The sequence below is a fragment of the Lasioglossum baleicum genome, chromosome 10 (assembly GCF_051020765.1).
Source record: "Lasioglossum baleicum chromosome 10, iyLasBale1, whole genome shotgun sequence".
Lineage (NCBI taxonomy): Eukaryota > Metazoa > Arthropoda > Insecta > Hymenoptera > Halictidae > Lasioglossum > Lasioglossum baleicum.
Window position 1 is genome coordinate 16747317 of NC_134938.1, and position 18207 is coordinate 16765523.

At 38.5% G+C, this 18207-nt stretch overlaps 4 protein-coding genes across 7 annotated transcripts in view; all 4 read right to left on the reverse strand.

Annotated features, from left to right (window-relative positions):
- Positions 1-18207, reverse strand: part of Alpha-man-ia (alpha-Mannosidase class I a) — a 679808-nt gene that overhangs the window by 137488 nt on the left and 524113 nt on the right. The window lies entirely within an intron of this gene.
- LOC143212648 (uncharacterized) lies at positions 1667-2202 on the reverse strand. Its single transcript, XM_076431624.1, has 3 exons — positions 2072-2202; positions 1878-2010; positions 1667-1804 (listed from the first exon to the last, which is right to left on the reverse strand). The coding sequence occupies exons 1-3, from the start codon at positions 2179-2181 to the stop codon at positions 1745-1747; spliced, it is 303 nt and encodes a 100-aa protein (XP_076287739.1). The 5' UTR covers positions 2182-2202; the 3' UTR covers positions 1667-1744.
- Positions 1874-3757, reverse strand: LOC143212639 (uncharacterized). 3 transcript variants are annotated; one of them, XR_013009735.1, is made up of 4 exons: positions 3585-3757; positions 3402-3516; positions 2582-3187; positions 1874-2217 (listed from the first exon to the last, which is right to left on the reverse strand). XR_013009735.1 is itself a non-coding variant. In XM_076431612.1 (4 exons), the coding sequence occupies exons 1-4, from the start codon at positions 3741-3743 to the stop codon at positions 2724-2726; spliced, it is 669 nt and encodes a 222-aa protein (XP_076287727.1). In that variant the 5' UTR covers positions 3744-3757. The 3 variants fall into 3 exon arrangements, 2 of the variants coding, with proteins under 2 accessions (XP_076287726.1, XP_076287727.1); XM_076431612.1 differs by lacking the exon at positions 1874-2217 and having other exon boundaries at positions 2724-2859; positions 2929-3187; XM_076431611.1 differs by lacking the exon at positions 1874-2217 and having other exon boundaries at positions 2403-3187.
- On the reverse strand, positions 7139-9559 carry LOC143212651 (uncharacterized). The gene is made up of 2 exons (XM_076431628.1): positions 7387-9559; positions 7139-7322 (listed from the first exon to the last, which is right to left on the reverse strand). Exons 1-2 carry the CDS (start codon positions 7509-7511, stop codon positions 7157-7159), a joined length of 291 nt encoding a protein of 96 aa, XP_076287743.1. The 5' UTR covers positions 7512-9559; the 3' UTR covers positions 7139-7156.

Consider the following 18207-nt stretch of genomic DNA (forward strand, 5'->3'; position numbering starts at 1 on the left):
TATCATAGAGGAACAATTTCTTTTGTCCGGTTATTTTTTCATAATTTTTACAAGGTCATCGTTATTTCTTTATCGGGAAAACTTTTTTTTTTACTACATCTTATAGCGGCTGAAAAAATACATTTGAATGTGCTTAAGTCATTAACAAGATGGAATAAAAAAGAAATAAGTTTTCCCGATAAAAAATAACGATGACCTTGAAAAAACTACGGAAAAATAACCGGACAAAAAGAAATTGTTCTTCTATGATATTCCTCCATCGATACCATTTAAATTATGCCAAAAATATTTTTTCTGTGCCATTAAAAATAAAGGAGATATTTAGCTGGCCTCCTTCAGCTGAGACACCCTGTATATTGGGTATGGGAATAAGTTTCCGCCCTTTTTTGTTGAAGAGAAGCTCTTTATTCTTTCACCGTTCAGCTAATAAACGAATTCCTCGAAGAAAAAAATCTGGTTGTTTCGATCTAATCCATTAATCCAGCCAATTTCTTTTAATCATCGTCAATTTCATTTAATCTTGTTATTTTCATAATAGTATACACATCAGTCACTTTTGATCGTCGGTAGGTTTACGGTTAAAATGATCACAATTTGAGTATGGACAATTTTTCGAGAAATACTACCTCGAGAGGGGAGTAGCAATGTTCCATTGAAGAATGGGGAAACGTGTTACCGGAGAACCGTGTCAGAGGACAATCGATACGTCCTTCTGACACAATGAACGGGTGGAGGGCGAAGGTCTTCACCCTCAACCCCTAACGCACACTACTAACACATGCTACTGCCACTAAAAATAAGATTCCATTTGTTCCCACTTTCTTAAAAGACGTCTGTAAAAATTGATAATTCCAGAAACACTCGTAGTACATTTAGGTGGACCCTGTACATGTATAGTGAAATCTGTTGCGTTGAAATATGTCAAAATGAATCTATTGTTTCACTCAAGGAACCATCGATTTAATATTTGTATAGTTCAGTTTATTTATAAACCCGTTAGTTATTTGTTCGATGCATCGTCCAATGCTTTCTAGCCTGAATGATTCTCTATTGACGTGTGATATTTAAATCGAATAGACGTGTTTTCTGTGTGTGTGCTCATAGTTGTGTTAATAAAACTTGAATAAGTTAATTTGTTTGATTAAATACGTAATCTAATACGCACAATAAAGAAATTGTCCTTTGTACTGTGTATTTACATTGCTGCTGCCCGCGATGGGATGTTACGTTCGTAAATAGCATTTGCTGGATGTAAAACTGAATTAGTTCAGCAAAGGATGAAGAATTCGAGATGCATTCAAACGATAATGTTACTGCGTAATGCAGAGGCAAAATATTCCTGTAGATATAAGTACAAAGTTTGATAGCTTGTTACAGATGGCTGCATGCAACATCCACTGTAATTTTCTATTGAAATCGCTGCGAACGAATTGTGTGGGTAATTTTGGTAACATCTGCGGTCAAACTGGTTCCGAAAGAGTTTACAGAACATTCGAAATCTATACGAGACTGAACGTATTATAAAGGATTTCATTTCAGAGTGACGAATCAGAAAATAATATTTCAACAATTTTAATGGAATAAGAGGACATTGTTTGATGCATACTGCATACACATTCCGTTTATTTTCATAAGTCAGTGACAGTGTCATCGGGAAACTAACGAAGTCGTTATCATTTTTACAGGTCTCTCTTCGAGAAGCAATTTGTTTTGTAAACATTGGCCATTTTTCCATATTTCAGGATCAAGATTTATACCGGAGCGAATACATCACGGTAAAGTACGAGCATGCTGTGTTGAGCATCTGAAATTAATGTGAAATGTTCAAACTTTCAGGCTGATCGAAAAACAGACTTGAAAATTACTATTCAAATTACCCAAGTAAAACCTTTTCTCGATGGAACAAAAATGCCACCTATAACTGGAACACAGCCCTTCGACGTCCTTTGTAATACATGAAGAAACAATTTTTGGACCTTCAGTGGCAACGCATACCATGGAGTTTGACATCTGAGTTGACGAGAAATATTTCAGAAGATTTCCAGATTATCGGACTAGAAAGTGTACTCACATTTCGTGGTACACATTCGCGGAATTGTCAATGTAGATCTGACATATGTTGTTCTCTCGATAGGCGTAGGCAAGTTGGATTACACACATCGACGCATTTACAATGGTCATACTGAATTGTGCAGTTGTGTGGAGAAGCTCGACAGACTGCCATACAAAGAGTTTTGTAATTTGTAACCATTTTTATAGGACACCCTATATGTTCTTCTCGATATTCTTGTGGGGCACAAAAAGACGAATCCAACGAGTACAAGCACCATACCATTACGATCATTCTATCTCGAGATATTCGCGTTTGAAAGGAACAAACCTAATCCAGAATGAATCTTTCAGACACGAATATCTCGAGATTGAATTATCGTAATGGTATGGTGTTTGTAGTCGTTGGATTCGTCTTTGTACGCTCTACAAGTATATCGAAGACAACATACAGGGTGTTCTGTAAAAATACAATAATCTTGAAGTCTCGTGAAAAGTTGAGGAGATTGGTATAATTGTTTGAAATACTCACTTGGAACATATAAATGCACAAAGAGAAAGTCAACAGCAGGACAATAATGAAATACGGCATCGTTATAATCGTCATGATACTTTCAAAGTCGCTTTAACAGTAAAAACTGCGTTACTCTTGGATCACGATGTGCGAATATCGTTCAACAGTCGCAGTACCTCTGAATGTCCTGATAGAGGTCTATCACTTCGCAAATTCTCTGATAGAGGCGATGATCTTTCTCGAAAGTTATGTTCTTCGGGTTGAGCCACTCGTTGATCGCTACGTTTGTTCGGTAACTGTACAAGAAGACATTTATTGCAACTACCAATTTTTTCAGATCTTTAAATAGTTTCATCCTTGTGTACCTGATTGTCTTAAAGACTGCTGAATGGTAATGCATCATTATGCTCATTATGCAGTCGGTTGTTGCTACGAATGATATCAAGATCACACAGGCAATTAAGAAATAGACGTATATTGCAACGAAGTAGTCGTCTCCTTGTTCGAACTGTATCACCAGTATGAAACGTACCGGACGAGAATCGTTCAACGGCGCCACTATGTTCAACAATATCGGCGACAGTAAAGTTAACTGACAAATAACCAGTGACGCGGTTCCGGCACCTGAAACGTAATAATTAGACTGCGTCATAATTAGACTGACATATAATTCCACGAAATTTGATACCACCACTGAAAATAAGATTTTATTTTTGTCCCCACTATCTTAAAATCAGCCTAAAAAAATTAAAAATTGCTCGACAAAGCTTCCCAATTTTTTCTCAATTTTTTAAAAATCAAATCATACGTTTACAAATGTTTTCTCTTGGCATATTACTTAAGAAAATGATGGCTGTACGCCTCTGCTCGTTGGCGAATTTTTCGAAAATCCGAAGTTCCGTTTGGTCGATCGAGCTGTGCCATCGAGCCAGGTTCTCTAGCGATTTTTTCAACTAAAATAATTCAGAAAAATTCAAATAATGGATGACCAGAAAAATTTTGGTTGACTGTACAAACTCACTAAGTCTTGAAGAAACATCACGATGATATACTTTATGAGCAGTATCGTCACGGTGCAGGAGAATGAGACGAAGTAGACCAGACGAATGAACGTGATACCATGAATGTTCAGTAGTATAAGCTGAAAGACAGTTGACTCGAGATCATATACAGTGAGCATTTATTTAGCAATTATTAGATATGTGTTACATTAATGGAAAAGTTATTCGAAAAACATCTCAAGTGTAGATTGATGATAATTAAATGTAGAGAACGTAATTCAATCTAATAAATAATATTTGAGATACAACATAACATAGTTGAGGATTTGTAAAGATACGAATCAAAAGTGAGTATACACAACTAATTAAGAATGATTTATGTTCATTTATTAATAAAGTTACGTAGATGTAATACTTTTTTGGTCCATCATTACGTGTTGTTGAAACAGAAATATCATTCCATATTTTTAGTAGTCCGATTTTAAGGTTTCCCTTGTTCGTAATTTTTGTTTTGCGTAAGTTCAAGACTGATATTTTTTCACAAATTCTCTATTACGTTGAGATCTTTGCGGTGGAGAATTCAGTTGATTTAGAGCATTTTGTTGCAACCGAACCTTAACAATCTTTGCTGTATGTTTAGAATCTCGATCTCGCTGAAAGATCCACGAATCTGGCAACTGAACTCTTCTAACACTTGCAGCTAAATTTGTTCTTAAAACATTTAGATATTGAAATCTATCCATCGTAATTGTTAATAAAAGCTAATCCCCGACTCCAGAAGCTGCCATGCTACCCCAAGCCATAATATTTCCACCGGTGTGTTTGACTGTACTAACAAGATTTTTCGATTCTAATTCCGTATTTTTTCGCCTCCAAATTTTTGGTTGCCTTTTTCTTCCAAAAAAATTTCGAATTTACTTTCATCAGTGAATAATACGGTGTTCCAAAATTCGAGTGGTCTGTTTATGAATTTTTCTGCGAATTGCAATCGCAAAACGCGATTCTTTGCGCTTATCGCTGGTTTCTTGCATGACACACGGCCATGCATAATGCATACCTTGAGAATTTAATGATCTACGAATTGTTCCTGCACTTGTTGATTTCTTTGTACAGGGTGACAAGAAATAACGGAGTTAATCATTTCTTATTATAATTCTGTCAAATTGGCGAATTTTGAAAAACCAAATAATAACAACCATAACATGGACCTTTAGTATTCATATATTTAAGAAGTTTCGAAATGGCCACCCTTTGCGCCAATACAGAGGCTCAAACGTGTCTTGAAATTTTCGGCAATGGGCCGCAGCTCTTCTGGCCTCATTCGGTCCCACACTCCTGGTACAGAGATTTTTTCAATGACTCCAAATTTTTATGGGGCCAAGCACAGGCCCCGGCCTCCAAAATCGACCACACGCTGTAGTCAATCGGGTTGAGATTCGGTGAGTACGGCGGCCATTCCACAGATGTGATGAAACCTGGAAAATGGGCATTGCACCTCTCCTGAGTCGTTTCTGCCCTGTGGACCGGCGCGGAATCCTGCTGTAACGTCCATTCCGGATCGCCGAGGTGTTGTTGGGCCCACAGAAGTACAACGGCTTCGAGAATGTCCCGTCGATACACTTCTTGGTTGATTTTGATCCCTTGATCCTCGAAAACCGTAGCAAATACCATTTTCCAGGTTTCATCACATCTGCGGAATGGCCACCGTACTCACCGGATCTCAACTCTATGAACTCCAGCGTTTGGTCGATTTTGGAGACCACGGCCTGTGTTCAGCCCCATAAAAGTTTCGAGTCGCTGAAAAAATCTCTGCGCCGGGTGTGGGACCGAATGACGCCAGAAGAGCTGCGGCCCATAGCCGAAAATTTCAAAACACGTTTGAGCCTCTGTATTGGCGCAAAGGGTGGCCATTTCGAAACTTCTTAAATATATGAATACCAAAGGTCTATGTTATGGTTGTTATCATTTGGTTTTTCAAAATTCGTCGATTTGACAGAATTATAATAAGAAATGTTTAACTCCGTTATTTCTTGTCATCCTGTATTTCAGATATTTCTTGAACTAATGAAACTGCACTCGTAGTGGGATCTTTTTCACTATTCGCGTAATTAATCGGTTTTCTACTTCAATTAAACTTTCTCGGACGATCGGAACGAGGAAAGTTTATTTACACTTTTCGTATCTTTATACGTGTCTATGATTTCTTTTTACAGTTCCATGACAACGATTTACTATTTTCCCTATTTCTCGAAATGCTTTTCCTTCGTTTCTTAATTGAGCAATAAGTTTACTCATGTCTTCTGAAGTTTCTGTACGTTTTTCACTCATAATTCTATTTACGCACTAAAAATTTCGAAGTAATCGACGCTGATGAAAATTTACACGAACTCACGCTCATTAAGAAATTACTGCTTCTAGGAAATCACTTTACTGGACAATCTTTCAAGTACTTTTGCTGCGTATATTCACTTTTGACACGTTCGTAAAAGACCTACTTCTCAGATAGGAATTTGTTTACAAAACATTGGAAACGTAATTCTCTAAGATGTGTGTTTATACACGATTGTGATACTAGAAATACCATGTGCTACAACATCACAACTTTGGTTTCTGCGAAATTTGCTGTAAATATAATGTAGAATCATTTTAGACTCTCACTCCGTAGAACTATAACCGACTGCACAAACCAGAGATTCTCACCTGGAGAACCTCGAAGGAGATTATAAAGCAACACCACGCGACTCTGACCGCGAGATTGATCACGCGATCGGTGAAGGGCCACAGTCCGGTCAGTATTAATAGTTTGCGGCTCAGATTGTAGGAAGTTTCGCGAAAGACTTTCATGTTGCCGCGGCTGACGAATCGCATCTGCAGGACCGGGACTGAAGGAACGGCCTGGCGAGTGCTTGCATTCATACTTTATTCAGTGGATCATGCTCACCTGTGGGATTCACGGCGTCACTGAAATTGTCCTTAAAAGTTTCTCGCGTGCCACGACACGCGCATTGTTCCATTCGGACCTCGGAAACGGACAGCTAAATTATAGTGTTTTCCCCTTTGCGGTGTTCTCCGATTTTGTGAAAAGAATGCGCGAGGAAGTCGGACGTAATCCTCCGTTCAGTTTCAAATTGCCGTGTGCTTCGATAGTTTGTGAATCTAACTGAGCAACGGTTCAACGCATAAGTATGTACGTATGTACTTGATAGTGCTCGTTTTTATAGATCCACTTCTTCGAGTACGTAAAGAGTGTCTAACAAACTTCGTGAAAGGAAGTGCTTTTCCTTCGGAGAAAATTTACCTGTTACATAAATATGGCTTCATGAAAATAAAGGAGAGAGAGAGAGACGTTCCTATCTTTCTACTCTCTGATCTACAAGTATGCAGAACTACACATACTCCGTATACCAATTTTCTACTCTATGTAGCACTTAAGTTGTACAACTATGTTACTGCTGCGATCATGGTTGCGCTGGGTTCCCTTTGAGCGAGCAGATCGTCGTGAAATAAGAGAAGGACGAACTCATCATCTGAAATCGAACCGTAATGTCGTAATATTCATAGTGATGGAGATAATTCAACAAGTAAAGTATTATTATAATATTTTTAGAATAGAACACGTGTGTACCGATGCGAAACCTTTGTTGGACGGAATGAACAAACCGGAAAAGTCCAACATGGTCCCCAAAGAGGATCTCTGCATGATCAACAATACAATTTTCTGCATCTTCACTGGACTGGAGTACCACAGCGAATCGTATCTGCGTTTGTTTTAAAGTTGATCACTGTTCGTTTGATCGATATTCAAGGTAAACGTGGACTCACGTAGCGTAAGAGATAGCGACGCTGTAGTCGATCACTTCCTGCCCGATATAGTTACCCATGAACACTGCCACGATATGAAATATCCCAAAAAAGAATGAGATGCACAATTCCTTCGGGTCGTCCATTTCAAGGATCGCTAAAATAGACTTTGTCACACGTGCAAAATGTAATCTCCCTATTTCCACGAAGATCGAATAGTTCAAACATCTGATTAGCAATCGATTGATTATTATTATCACTAGTAGTCCAGTCAATGAATGCTCATAAGGGGGGTGTAGAGGGAAATGGAAGGAACACAATTTTTAACTTTGGGACTTTGTTTGGACTAGTTAGGAGGTAAACATGCTAAAAGTCCCTATTCCTAGGAGGTGAGCGGAGTGCTGGGAGGCACGTAGAAGGTCCCCTTTTTCGGTTTTCCGCTTATATCTCGGAAACTGTGTGTCCTAGCGATAAGATCATTGTATGCAAAATTAAAGCTGACAAAATCTGCCATAAGATTGATTCTATTCAATTTTTCGCTATTGCGCATAGTTTCCGAGATATCCGCGCTCAAAGTTCACTAATTGTGAAAAAGAAGAGCCTCATTTGACTAGCTAACTCTTCAGCACAATTAGTGAACTTAGAGCGCGGATATCTCGGAAACAATGCGTCCTAGCGATAAGATCATTCTATGCAAAAGCAAAGCTGACAAAATGTGCCACAAAAGTGATTGGATTCAGTTTTTCGCTATCTCGCATCCTAACTAGTCCAAACAAAGATCCAAAGTTAAAAATTGTGTTCCTTCCATTTCCCTCTACAACTTTTCGTTGACTGGACTATAGGTTTACCGAGCTCCATAAATAACTATTTTACATTATTTTATGAACATAACAAGTATGTGTCTATCAAAATTTTTTGCCATCTTTCCAATAATATTGGGTTGAAAAGAATGTTCGTAGCGTTTTCAAATTAAGAATCGAAGATGAAATTAAGGTATTTGTTCATATGTTTATTCAATAACACGAGAAGTTACCTCGAAAATGGCAAAAAGAGTTATATGTTATTGAATAAATCCATGAATGAATATCTAAATTGTATCTTTCAATTTTAATTTACAAACGATACAAACTTCCGTTCCAATCCTATATTTATAACCAAAGAAATAAATTTGGTAAACAATTCCTCAGGGAACTACCTTTACAAGTTTCGAACCCGTCACTTCGACGGTTCCCGTAAACCTAGTGTTAAGGAACGTGCACAACAAAACTCCCAATTTTCATGCAGTATAAAAACGTCAATAACTGGGAATTTTTGTGCAAAATAATGTACATTGCGGGGAAGTTCAAGTTTAAATTAATTTTTACGAATTAAGAGGAGAATTCTTGTGATAAATTAATTCAAGTTAATTCTTATAGAAAATTGATGGAAGCCGACACGGTCGACGATACTCACGCGGAACAGGTTCAAGGACATGGACACGACCACGACGACGATCGCGATCAGGTAAGGTATTCTCGCGTCGTAGCCGAACATCCTGACGAAACTGCGTTCGCATGGTCGCAACGATTCCATTAGGACGAGATCACGCAGCGGGGAACAGAGTACGTTTAGCAATTGAAATGAAAGTTTCCGTGAAATTTAAACCAAAGTACCGACTCGATCGCTTTCGTGTGAATATCGACAGCATGGCGCACGCTCCCCTTCATCAGGTATCTTTGCCTCGCCTCGTCCCTCTCGGAAGCCGATGCGTCGATGAGACTTCGAAATCGATAACTGGGAGATCGAGAGTGCTGTCAATAAATCTTACCAGAAATATGATCAATCGCGAATACGCGCGCGAGTCTAGAAATATTTTAAATCATTCCGAATGATTGATCGATCGTGATCATACTTAGCGATCTCGAACAATCCGCAGCAGTACTGACTGATGACGAAAAGCGTTGACTCTGAGCATATTATGGTTAAAGTTCCTGCTATGATTGTCGCTAACAAGGACAACGACACCAAATAGACGGACAGTCTTTCCTGAACGAAAAATCCGAACGAGTGTAATACGTGGGGCCTGGTCTCGTTAAGGGGCTTCAGAAAATCGAGTAGTATCGGACCGCAAATGATAACGTGTCCGTACAAGGTCGCTCCGATTGCTATACCTGAAATTCACGACAGTCGCTGTGCGTCAAGCAAGAAATTAATCAATGCTGAAATCAATGTCTATTGTTCACGACTCGACGACAGCGGGGCGCTGACGCTACGCACCGCGCGGGCTGCCGTGTTTCTTTCATTGATAACTCGAGAACGAAACGCCTCGGCGCGAAACGTCAAAGGAAAATTATGCTTAAAATCACTTCTGGAATTGACCTGTATAATTAGTCGAGGGAAACGCGAAATTTCGAAGACGTGGCGCGTCTCGACGGTAATAGTAATAGTCGCACAATTTAACATTAGATTGTCATTGAAACAATGATTCTTACACACAAACGCGTGGACGACGCGTCTCGAACTATATGCGCGTTTCAACAATATCTCCACTTCGATCGGATTTTGCAGCATATTGTAGTCGGATTGCAAATTTTCGAAAATAAATCTGATCTGAAGTCACACAGAAGTCACACAACCACGTAACACACCATAAGATCTTGCGAGCGTGATTCATAAGCGACTTCCTCGTTTCTCACTTACAGTTGGAAACGTATAGATTATGCCGATGTATCGGCAAAAGAACAAGAACATTGGTAAACCGAACGTCAGTACCATAAGCATGTTCTTGAACGTGACCTCCGAGGGGATCAGTGAGATCTGAAAAGAAGTTGCTCGGTGACTATACGAAAATTCATATCTCGTGTAATTTTCACTGTTTCTACTTGGAAAAAAGCGCACGTGTACTTCGAATGGCCACGAATACGTGTGTAAAAATTTTGAAAGAAAATATTCGACAGTTCTGCTAAAAAAAATTCGTGAAAATAAAACAGAGTACACAGCCCCTGAGAATGTTGCAGTTAATTACCTGAATTATAATGCTGATCAATGGAATCATAGGCACCAATATTCTCCGAATTTTCGCGCCTGGAGAGTTCTCGAATGGCCACAGAGCCATCAGTCGAAGCAAGAAGCAATAGGTCTTGTACTCTTTCTCGATCTCGGCCATTTTTCTCGATCGCGGGTCTACAGTGACTGCGCGTGGAGTGTACGCCGTGCGAAAACGTTCGACAACACCTCGGCGATATATATTATTCATCCCATCTCGCTATTATATTGATTGTTCTGTCGCCCCAACAGAATTCATCGGTAATTTCCGCCAGGAGACTTACGATCAATTAAATGAGAATGAGAAATGTTTCAATGACAATTGCTCTATTTCCTCTCGTCCCGCTGAAGAAAAAAGCGTAGAATACGTTACTGTGCAATTTACAGAGCCGGCGTAGTCGAGGCAGACGTGCTTCGGCTCTGCAAGGCGAGTATGACTACGAAATCATTCTAGCGGGATTCGCCCCTGCAATACGACAGGTACGTACACATTTTCTTCTGAAAATGATGTTTCAAACTCTGGATCAGTAGGCAAAAAATATCAGACGATTTTGTGAATACAATTATCATATTTGCAACTTATCGAAATCATTTGTACAGTCTTTTGGGATTGCGTCTATTAGATAAGGATGAAGTATGATAAATTTCACACGAGTCTGCAATTCAGTCACAACTCTACAATCACTACCGATCGCACGACATCGTTATAAATCGATCCGCAAAGTTTATTGTACGTGTATCACTGTTCCTCGGAAGATTAAGTCCTCGCTGTGTGCCATTCGTTGAACATATAATATTCCTCATCTTGTGGCTGTAAATAACAACGACTCCTTACTACACAATCATGTTCATGTTCGTGTACATGTAAGTGCAACTACAGTGAAGCCTCGATCTAAGAAAATTCCTCGGGTCCGCGGTGGTGAGGATACAGTTCTATAGACACAACAATTTCTATACGATAGATGCGTCCAAGAATATCCCCCCCCCCCAACTTATATATCGGCGTGAACCACTACTAACGCGACGCGGAGAGTCGCAGTCGCCGGCACAGTTCAAACGCCCGTGCGTCATCACAATGTAACACCAATATTTAATCTGCTTTATTTTTCATTATTTTTTTATGGAACTTTCACCAACATATTCGTGACATTTTTGTAATGCAAAATGATACCAAACACGATATAATTTCAACTGTATTTAGTGGTTTAATTGACGATGAACGTTTCCGGCGCAAGGAAGGACAGCGTATAGAAAAGAAAGGCCAAAGGCCCGCACGTGGTCTCTCTTTATACGCCCTGTCCTTCCCCACGTTCGGCTCGGTCTTTGGAGATAAAAAATAGCTGCCCTATACGATATATGCGACCAAATCCCCTCGAGGCTGTCGCGTCTACAGTGTGTCCCAAACCTCCTTCAACAGCCGGAAATGGGAGGTTCCTGAGATCATTTGAAGTTATATTTTTCTTTACATTTTAAAAAACATTTTTAAAAAATGTTATCCGCGGCTTTGTTTAGGAGTTATTAACGAAAAACACGGACCAATCAGAGCGCGTCCTAGACGCGAATTGGAACGACGCACAGTGTTACGAGCCATTGACAAAAATCGGAAAAGTCACTACTTCATATCGATTGAAAACTATGTTTATTAGGAGTGCGCGGGTTCCCGAAATTTACGGGAAGCTCGTCGAGCTCGAGCGAGTACTCGAGACATCTGAATGTTCGAGTAGCTTGATCGCATCGGGTAGCTTGATCGCATCGGGTAGCTTGATCGCATCGGGTAGCTTGATCGCATCGGGTAGCTTGATCGCATCGGGTAGCTTGATCGCGTCGGATGCTTGATCGTCACGGATAGCCGGAGACATTCGGATTACATTATTACATAGATTAGCCAAACTCGGACGCGATCTTTTTATACTCGTGATTAAACATACGATTCGTAATTCGCACTAATGCGGTCCTAAATTATGTACTCGGTTTTATAAGACGAAATATACAATATATACATATATATTTCGGTTGTGGATTTCGGTTTCGGCTATGGTTCTGATGATTTCGATGATTTTTTATAATGTTATACAAATCAACATTTTGAACAAATAATTACAAAAATTTGTATTATTATGTATTATTAAACTATTATCTATTATTATTCTTTATTTGAACAATTTTTTAAATAAGTAATCTTTTGTAATATTTACAATTTTATTTATATACTCATTATTTAAATACGTATTTATTATTTAAACAATTATTTAAATAAATGTTTATGCTGCAAAATATAATGTATACAAATCCGTTTGTATACTTATTATTTATATAGCTATTTATTATTATTTATTTAAACAATTTTTAAATAAATAAATTTTTATAATGTATAGAAACTTGTTTATTTTACATTATTTGAATTATTGTTTCAATAAGAATTTATTGTCAAAACGATTATTTAAATAAATAAATATCTGTAATATATATATATTTATATAGGGGGAGTTCCCCTAGCCCCGGACAGCACCTAGTATCGGACATTAGCTGTATCTCAATAATCTGAAATGCAACAAAGTCGTTTTAACCGTCAAAACAAAGGAAAGGCTAAAATAAACGACGTGCGGAAATTGCACGTTTCTGTCGCGTGAACAAAGCCATTAAAATCATTCGACAGTTACCGTTCTTGTAAAAATATTATAAAAGATTACTTATTTAAAAATATTATAAAAGATTACTTATTTAAAAAATTGTTCAAATAAAGAATAATAATAGATAATACTTTCATAATACATAATAATACAAATTTTTGTAATTATTTGTTCAAAATGTTGATTTGTATAACATTATAAAAAATCATCGAAATCATCAGAATCATAGCCGAAACCGAAATCAAATTTAATCACGAGTATAAAAAGATCGCGTCCGAGTTTGGCTAATCTATGTAATAATGTAATCCGAATGTCTCCGGCTATCCGTGACGATCAAGCATCCGACGCGATCAAGCTACCCGATGCGATCAAGCTACCCGATGCGATCAAGCTACTCGATGCGATCAAGCTACTCGAACATTCAGATGTCTCGAGTACTCGCTCGAGCTCGCTCGACTTTCTCCGGCTCGACCCGAACCCGTATATGCGGGAACCCGCGCACTCCTAATGTTTATACTATGTCAAAATGTCCAAATAAAGCATTTTTTGAAAAAAAATTCAAAAAATTCAGTAGGAAATTAATTACAAGCGAATCGGTAAGCGAAAATTTGGAAGATGAAATAGTACATGAATTCATAGCGTAACTTGTTTACGTTGTGTTATGAACAAAAGACGTTTGTAAGAAATAATCTTTTTAGAAAATGATGGCTAAGGGTTGGCTAATTATAATTCATCTCCAAAAATTTTGTAATACTTACGCGTTGTTTAATAATTAATCTGAAATGAAACCATTAAGTTTTATTGGTTCCCCTAATCTTTAGAAGAGGATTAAAAAAAACACCCCAAAACAGCCCGGAGATTTTTTTGTGTTGTATTAGTAAGATAGTATATTTTGATATTATATAAATTTTAATTGCGAAGTCTTGCCATAAACAGAGTTTTTTAACAAAATATGTAGCAAGAACTGGTCAGCAGCCGAATACGCGGATATCCACTTGTAGAAATATGAGATCCGACTACGGTTATTGAAATAAATAAAAGAATTTTGATATTACATACATTACAGATACGATTAAATAAATAAAAATTAATGTCCTAGTAATCATTGACAATTATTGACAAGAAGGTAACACCCTCCGATCTCGCTGATTTTTTAATATGTTGTCCAGGTCATCACTCCGAATAATGCTGTAAATGTTTTACTCGCCGGTAGTTGTTTATAAAAAAAAGTTATTAAAAAAAGGTATTAAAAAAGTTAATCTACTTTTTATATATTTTAAAAACACGTTTCACATTTTCTCCTAGAGAGTTAAAGTGTGTAAATTTTCCCTCAGTAAAATGAGGGTATTTACGAATTCTGATAGCTTATATATTAATAATGATATGTTGAATAATGATATGATATTAATAATGATAAAAATTGTAAATACTATGTACTCGTAAGCTTTGATTAAGCATGACTGCACATTTGTTTATAAAAGCGAATTATGATTAAAGAATGTTTAGACCAGAGCGAATAGTCCTACTTTTAGTTAGTTGCGGCAGGCATAGTAGAGAAAGAGTGTACATGTGCGTCGAGGAGGCGAATGTTATAAGAGTTTAAAACGAAGTTTCAGTTTCAGAAGAACTGAACTGAGAATTCATCTACTGAAAACCAGCAATAAAACAAAATTTTGTTTATAAATATCGTTTTACAATGTTTCAATAAATTACTATATTTATAATAATATTATGTTCAGATTGCTTTCAATATAAATGGAAAAACCCACTTTGTTTCATGTCTCTATCATAAACAGAACAAAAGTTATTGAATTTTGTCCAAAAAACAGGCGTTTCGTGACACTGTGCGGCGCGCCAACTGTCTATTGGCCGACTGTGTCAACTCGCGTCTAGGACGCGCTCTGATTGGTCCGTGTTTTGCGTTAATAACTCCTAAACAAAGCCGCGCATAACATTTTTGCTAAGGGAAATGTTGCTTCAAATGACGTCAGGAACCTCCCATTTCCGGCTGTTGAAGGAATTTTGGCACACCTTGTATAGAGGATTTACTATACTTGTTTTTCTTAGGTCGTGCAGTTCCCTTTTTCTAGACTAAGACTTCACAGAGTTGTATCTACACAACTTCTTTTGCTATTTCATTGCAATAATAATGATTCAATATTCGTTCAGAGGCCTTATGGCACAGTTGTGTCATCGTGCTTTCGGCCGCTAAATGGCAGATGACGCAACGGTTGCGTCATCGGGTTCGAACGCGCTAATTAACCGCTCCATTCAACGAATCTAGCAACGGCGGACTATTTTTGTTCTCCGATTTGAAATTTCGATCAAAGGAACGCCGGTTTGAAGATTAAACAATCGGCACATTAACGTTTTACAATCTAAAGACCTGAAATTTAGTGTTTCAAGCGTAAACAAAGGTGTCGACCGCATCAGCAAATATTTATTTTGCGTTAAAGTAGTTCTTTCATTGAGTAAACATTCCTTTATGTTGGAGTGATGTAAAGTTCCACACACGTATCCGGTTATGTGGAGAGTGGAATTCGAGTAATCGAAGGCTAATAATTATCATATAAATTGCTGAAGAAAGAAATTATGTACACATTACCTTCGAGAACCACGTCTTTGAATGCTAAGCCTCGCTGGCGACTACTATCAAGACCATCGTTTCTAAATATTCAGCTAGACCGAATAGAGAACAGTGAAGTACGAAAACGACGAGCTCATCATCTGAAACAGACGTTCGTTCAGTCCGAGACTTGTCGAACGAAGAGAACGAGAACTCGATTCAATTACCGTTGTGAATCCTTCGTAGCACGGCTTGAACAAACCGGCTAGGTTAAATTGCACTTCAGTCGCGCTCTTCATCAATACGAGCAACAATAGTTTCTGCGACTTCGGGGGCATGGTGTACCACATCGAGTTGTATCTGTTTAGTTCAACAATTTCATTATTTTCGTGGACTGCAGACTTTCTAGATCTATTATTATACTTCTTCTCAGACCTATTATTATATCATAAGTTCGTGCTCGATTTGAAAATAAAATTCAATTGCTACATTTTCAAGAATATAATAGCTTTCAATTATATTGAGGAAGCGACTGTAACTGTTACTACTACTACTACTACTACTACTACTACTAGGTCTGGCTAGGAATTTGTGCGCGAAACGAATCAATTGAATTAGTTTGGAAACCGTGTGGACCGCCTACGACTTTCTCGCTAAGGTAGAGAGTGACAAAATGGTAAAGAATTTTTTTGAGTCGCCAAAAATCCTTCTGACGATCATCATTTTAGTCAAAAAGGAACCTGTTCTCAAGATTTTATTCAATTCTGAGACGTCTTCGGAAGTTTAGCCGAATTTCGCGACATCTATGAAGATTTACAACTCGACGGAGAAAAATGATAAAAGTTTCAAGCGAAAGTTTGACCGACGCTGTTGTACGAGAATGCCTAATAGAGATCTGGACTTACGTTTCGTTGAAGACATTGACGCTAATATTGGAGAGCTGCTGGCCGCTGTAATTATTTAGGAACATGATAACGAGATGCGTCAGGACTATCAGGATCACAAAAAGTATCTCATCCAGTTGCTTCCTCTCCATCATCAACAGAGACGCCTGTCGCAAAGCGAGAATTGTACAGAGTTCCCCCCGTTACTTGAATCGCTGGCGATACTCACACGATACATATTCACGGAGAACGAGACAATAACCACCATGATCGCTAATAAATACGAGACCAGCATGCCGTTTCCTACAGATTGAGCGAGTCTTTGGTCAGGAGTTCACGTTCACGGTCGCGAGATGAATAGCACACGAAATAAAACAGTGATTTGATAGACGATAAACAATGCTGCAGTAATGATAATAAAGGTACCAACTTCAAAGCTCTTTGGTGCATCTCCATCGCGGGGCCGATGTCTAGCTCCTTTGAGGTGATCAAGTGAGTGTTGTCGATCGCTCCTCGCAATCGATAACTGGACCAAGAACAGTAATGGGTTGGCAATGAAAGTAATTTCGGTATTTTAAGGTGAGCCGGAGCCCAATTTTTTTATTCGAGCAATGTACTTTAATGAATAAGATATATATTCCCTTTTGTTCGATGATCTTTCGCCAAAAAGAATAAATGAGAAAATATATTATTGATTAAAGTTCATCTTTTGAACAAAGAAATTCGGTTTTATTTCAACTTGAAATACCGAAATTGCTTTCTTGCGAACCCAATACAGGGTGACAAGAAATAAAATTTCTTATTATAATTCTGTCAAATTGACGAATTTTGAAAAACCGAATAATAACAACCATAACATGGACCTTTAGTATTCATATATTCAAGAAGTTTCGAAATGGGCAGCCTTTGCGCCGATACAGAGGCTCAAACGTGTCTTGAAATTTTCGGCAATGGGCCGCAGCTCTTCTGGCCTCATTCGGTCCCACTCCTGGTACAGAGATTTTTTCAATGACACCAAATTTTTATGGGGCCGAGCATAGGCCCTGGCCTCCAAAGTCGACCACACGCTGTAGTCCATCGGGTTGAGATTCGGTGAGTACGGCGGCCATTCCACAGATGTGATGAAACCTGGAAAATGGGCTTTGCACCACTCCTGAGTCGTTTTCGCCCTGTAGGCCGGCGCAGAATCCTGCTGTAACGTCCATTCCAGATCGCCGAGGTGCTGTTGGGCCTACAGAAGTACGATTGCTTCGAGAATGTCCCGTCGATACACTTCTTGGTTGATTTTGACCCCGTGATCCACGAAAACCGTAGCAAATCCCATTTTCCAGGTTTCATCACATCTGCGGAATGGCCGCCGTACTCACCGGATCTCAACTCTATGAACTCCAGTGTTTCGTCGATTTTGGAGGCCAGGGCCTGTGCTCAGCCCCATAGAAGTTTCGAGTCGCTGAAAAAATCTCTGCGCCGGGTGTAGGACCGAATGACGCCAGAAGAGCTGCGGCCCATAGCCGAAAATTTCAATACACGTTTGGGCCTCTGAATCGGCTCAAAGGGTGGCCACTTCGAAACTTCTTAAATATATGAATACCAAAGATCTATGTTATGGTTGTTATCATTTGGTTTTCAAAATTCGTCGATCTGACAGAATTATAATAAGAAATGTTTAACTCCGTTATTTCTTGTCACCCTGTATATCGATACGTCGTCCAATCGATCGATAGAATTTTATACCGTA

Excerpts from the sequence above, each read along its gene's own strand:
- LOC143212648 (XM_076431624.1), bottom strand. The coding sequence starts at position 2,181 with ATGACCATTGTAAATGCGTCGATGTGTGTAATCCAACTTGCCTACGCC. Across the intron at positions 2,011-2,071 it reads GCGAATGTGTACCACGAAAT|ATGTCAAACTCCATGGTATG; the intron begins GTGAGTACACTT and ends TCGTCAACTCAG. Across the intron at positions 1,805-1,877 it reads CGAGAAAAGGTTTTACTTGG|ATGCTCAACACAGCATGCTC; the intron begins GTAATTTGAATA and ends CATTAATTTCAG.
- LOC143212639 (XM_076431611.1), bottom strand. The coding sequence starts at position 3,743 with ATGCTCACTGTATATGATCTCGAGTCAACTGTCTTTCAGCTTATACTA. Across the intron at positions 3,517-3,584 it reads TGATGTTTCTTCAAGACTTA|TTGAAAAAATCGCTAGAGAA; the intron begins GTGAGTTTGTAC and ends GAATTATTTTAG. Across the intron at positions 3,188-3,401 it reads TACAGCCATCATTTTCTTAA|GTGCCGGAACCGCGTCACTG; the intron begins GTAATATGCCAA and ends ATTACGTTTCAG.
- LOC143212651 (XM_076431628.1), bottom strand. The coding sequence starts at position 7,511 with ATGGACGACCCGAAGGAATTGTGCATCTCATTCTTTTTTGGGATATTT. Across the intron at positions 7,323-7,386 it reads GTCGCTATCTCTTACGCTAC|ATACGATTCGCTGTGGTACT; the intron begins GTGAGTCCACGT and ends AAACAAACGCAG.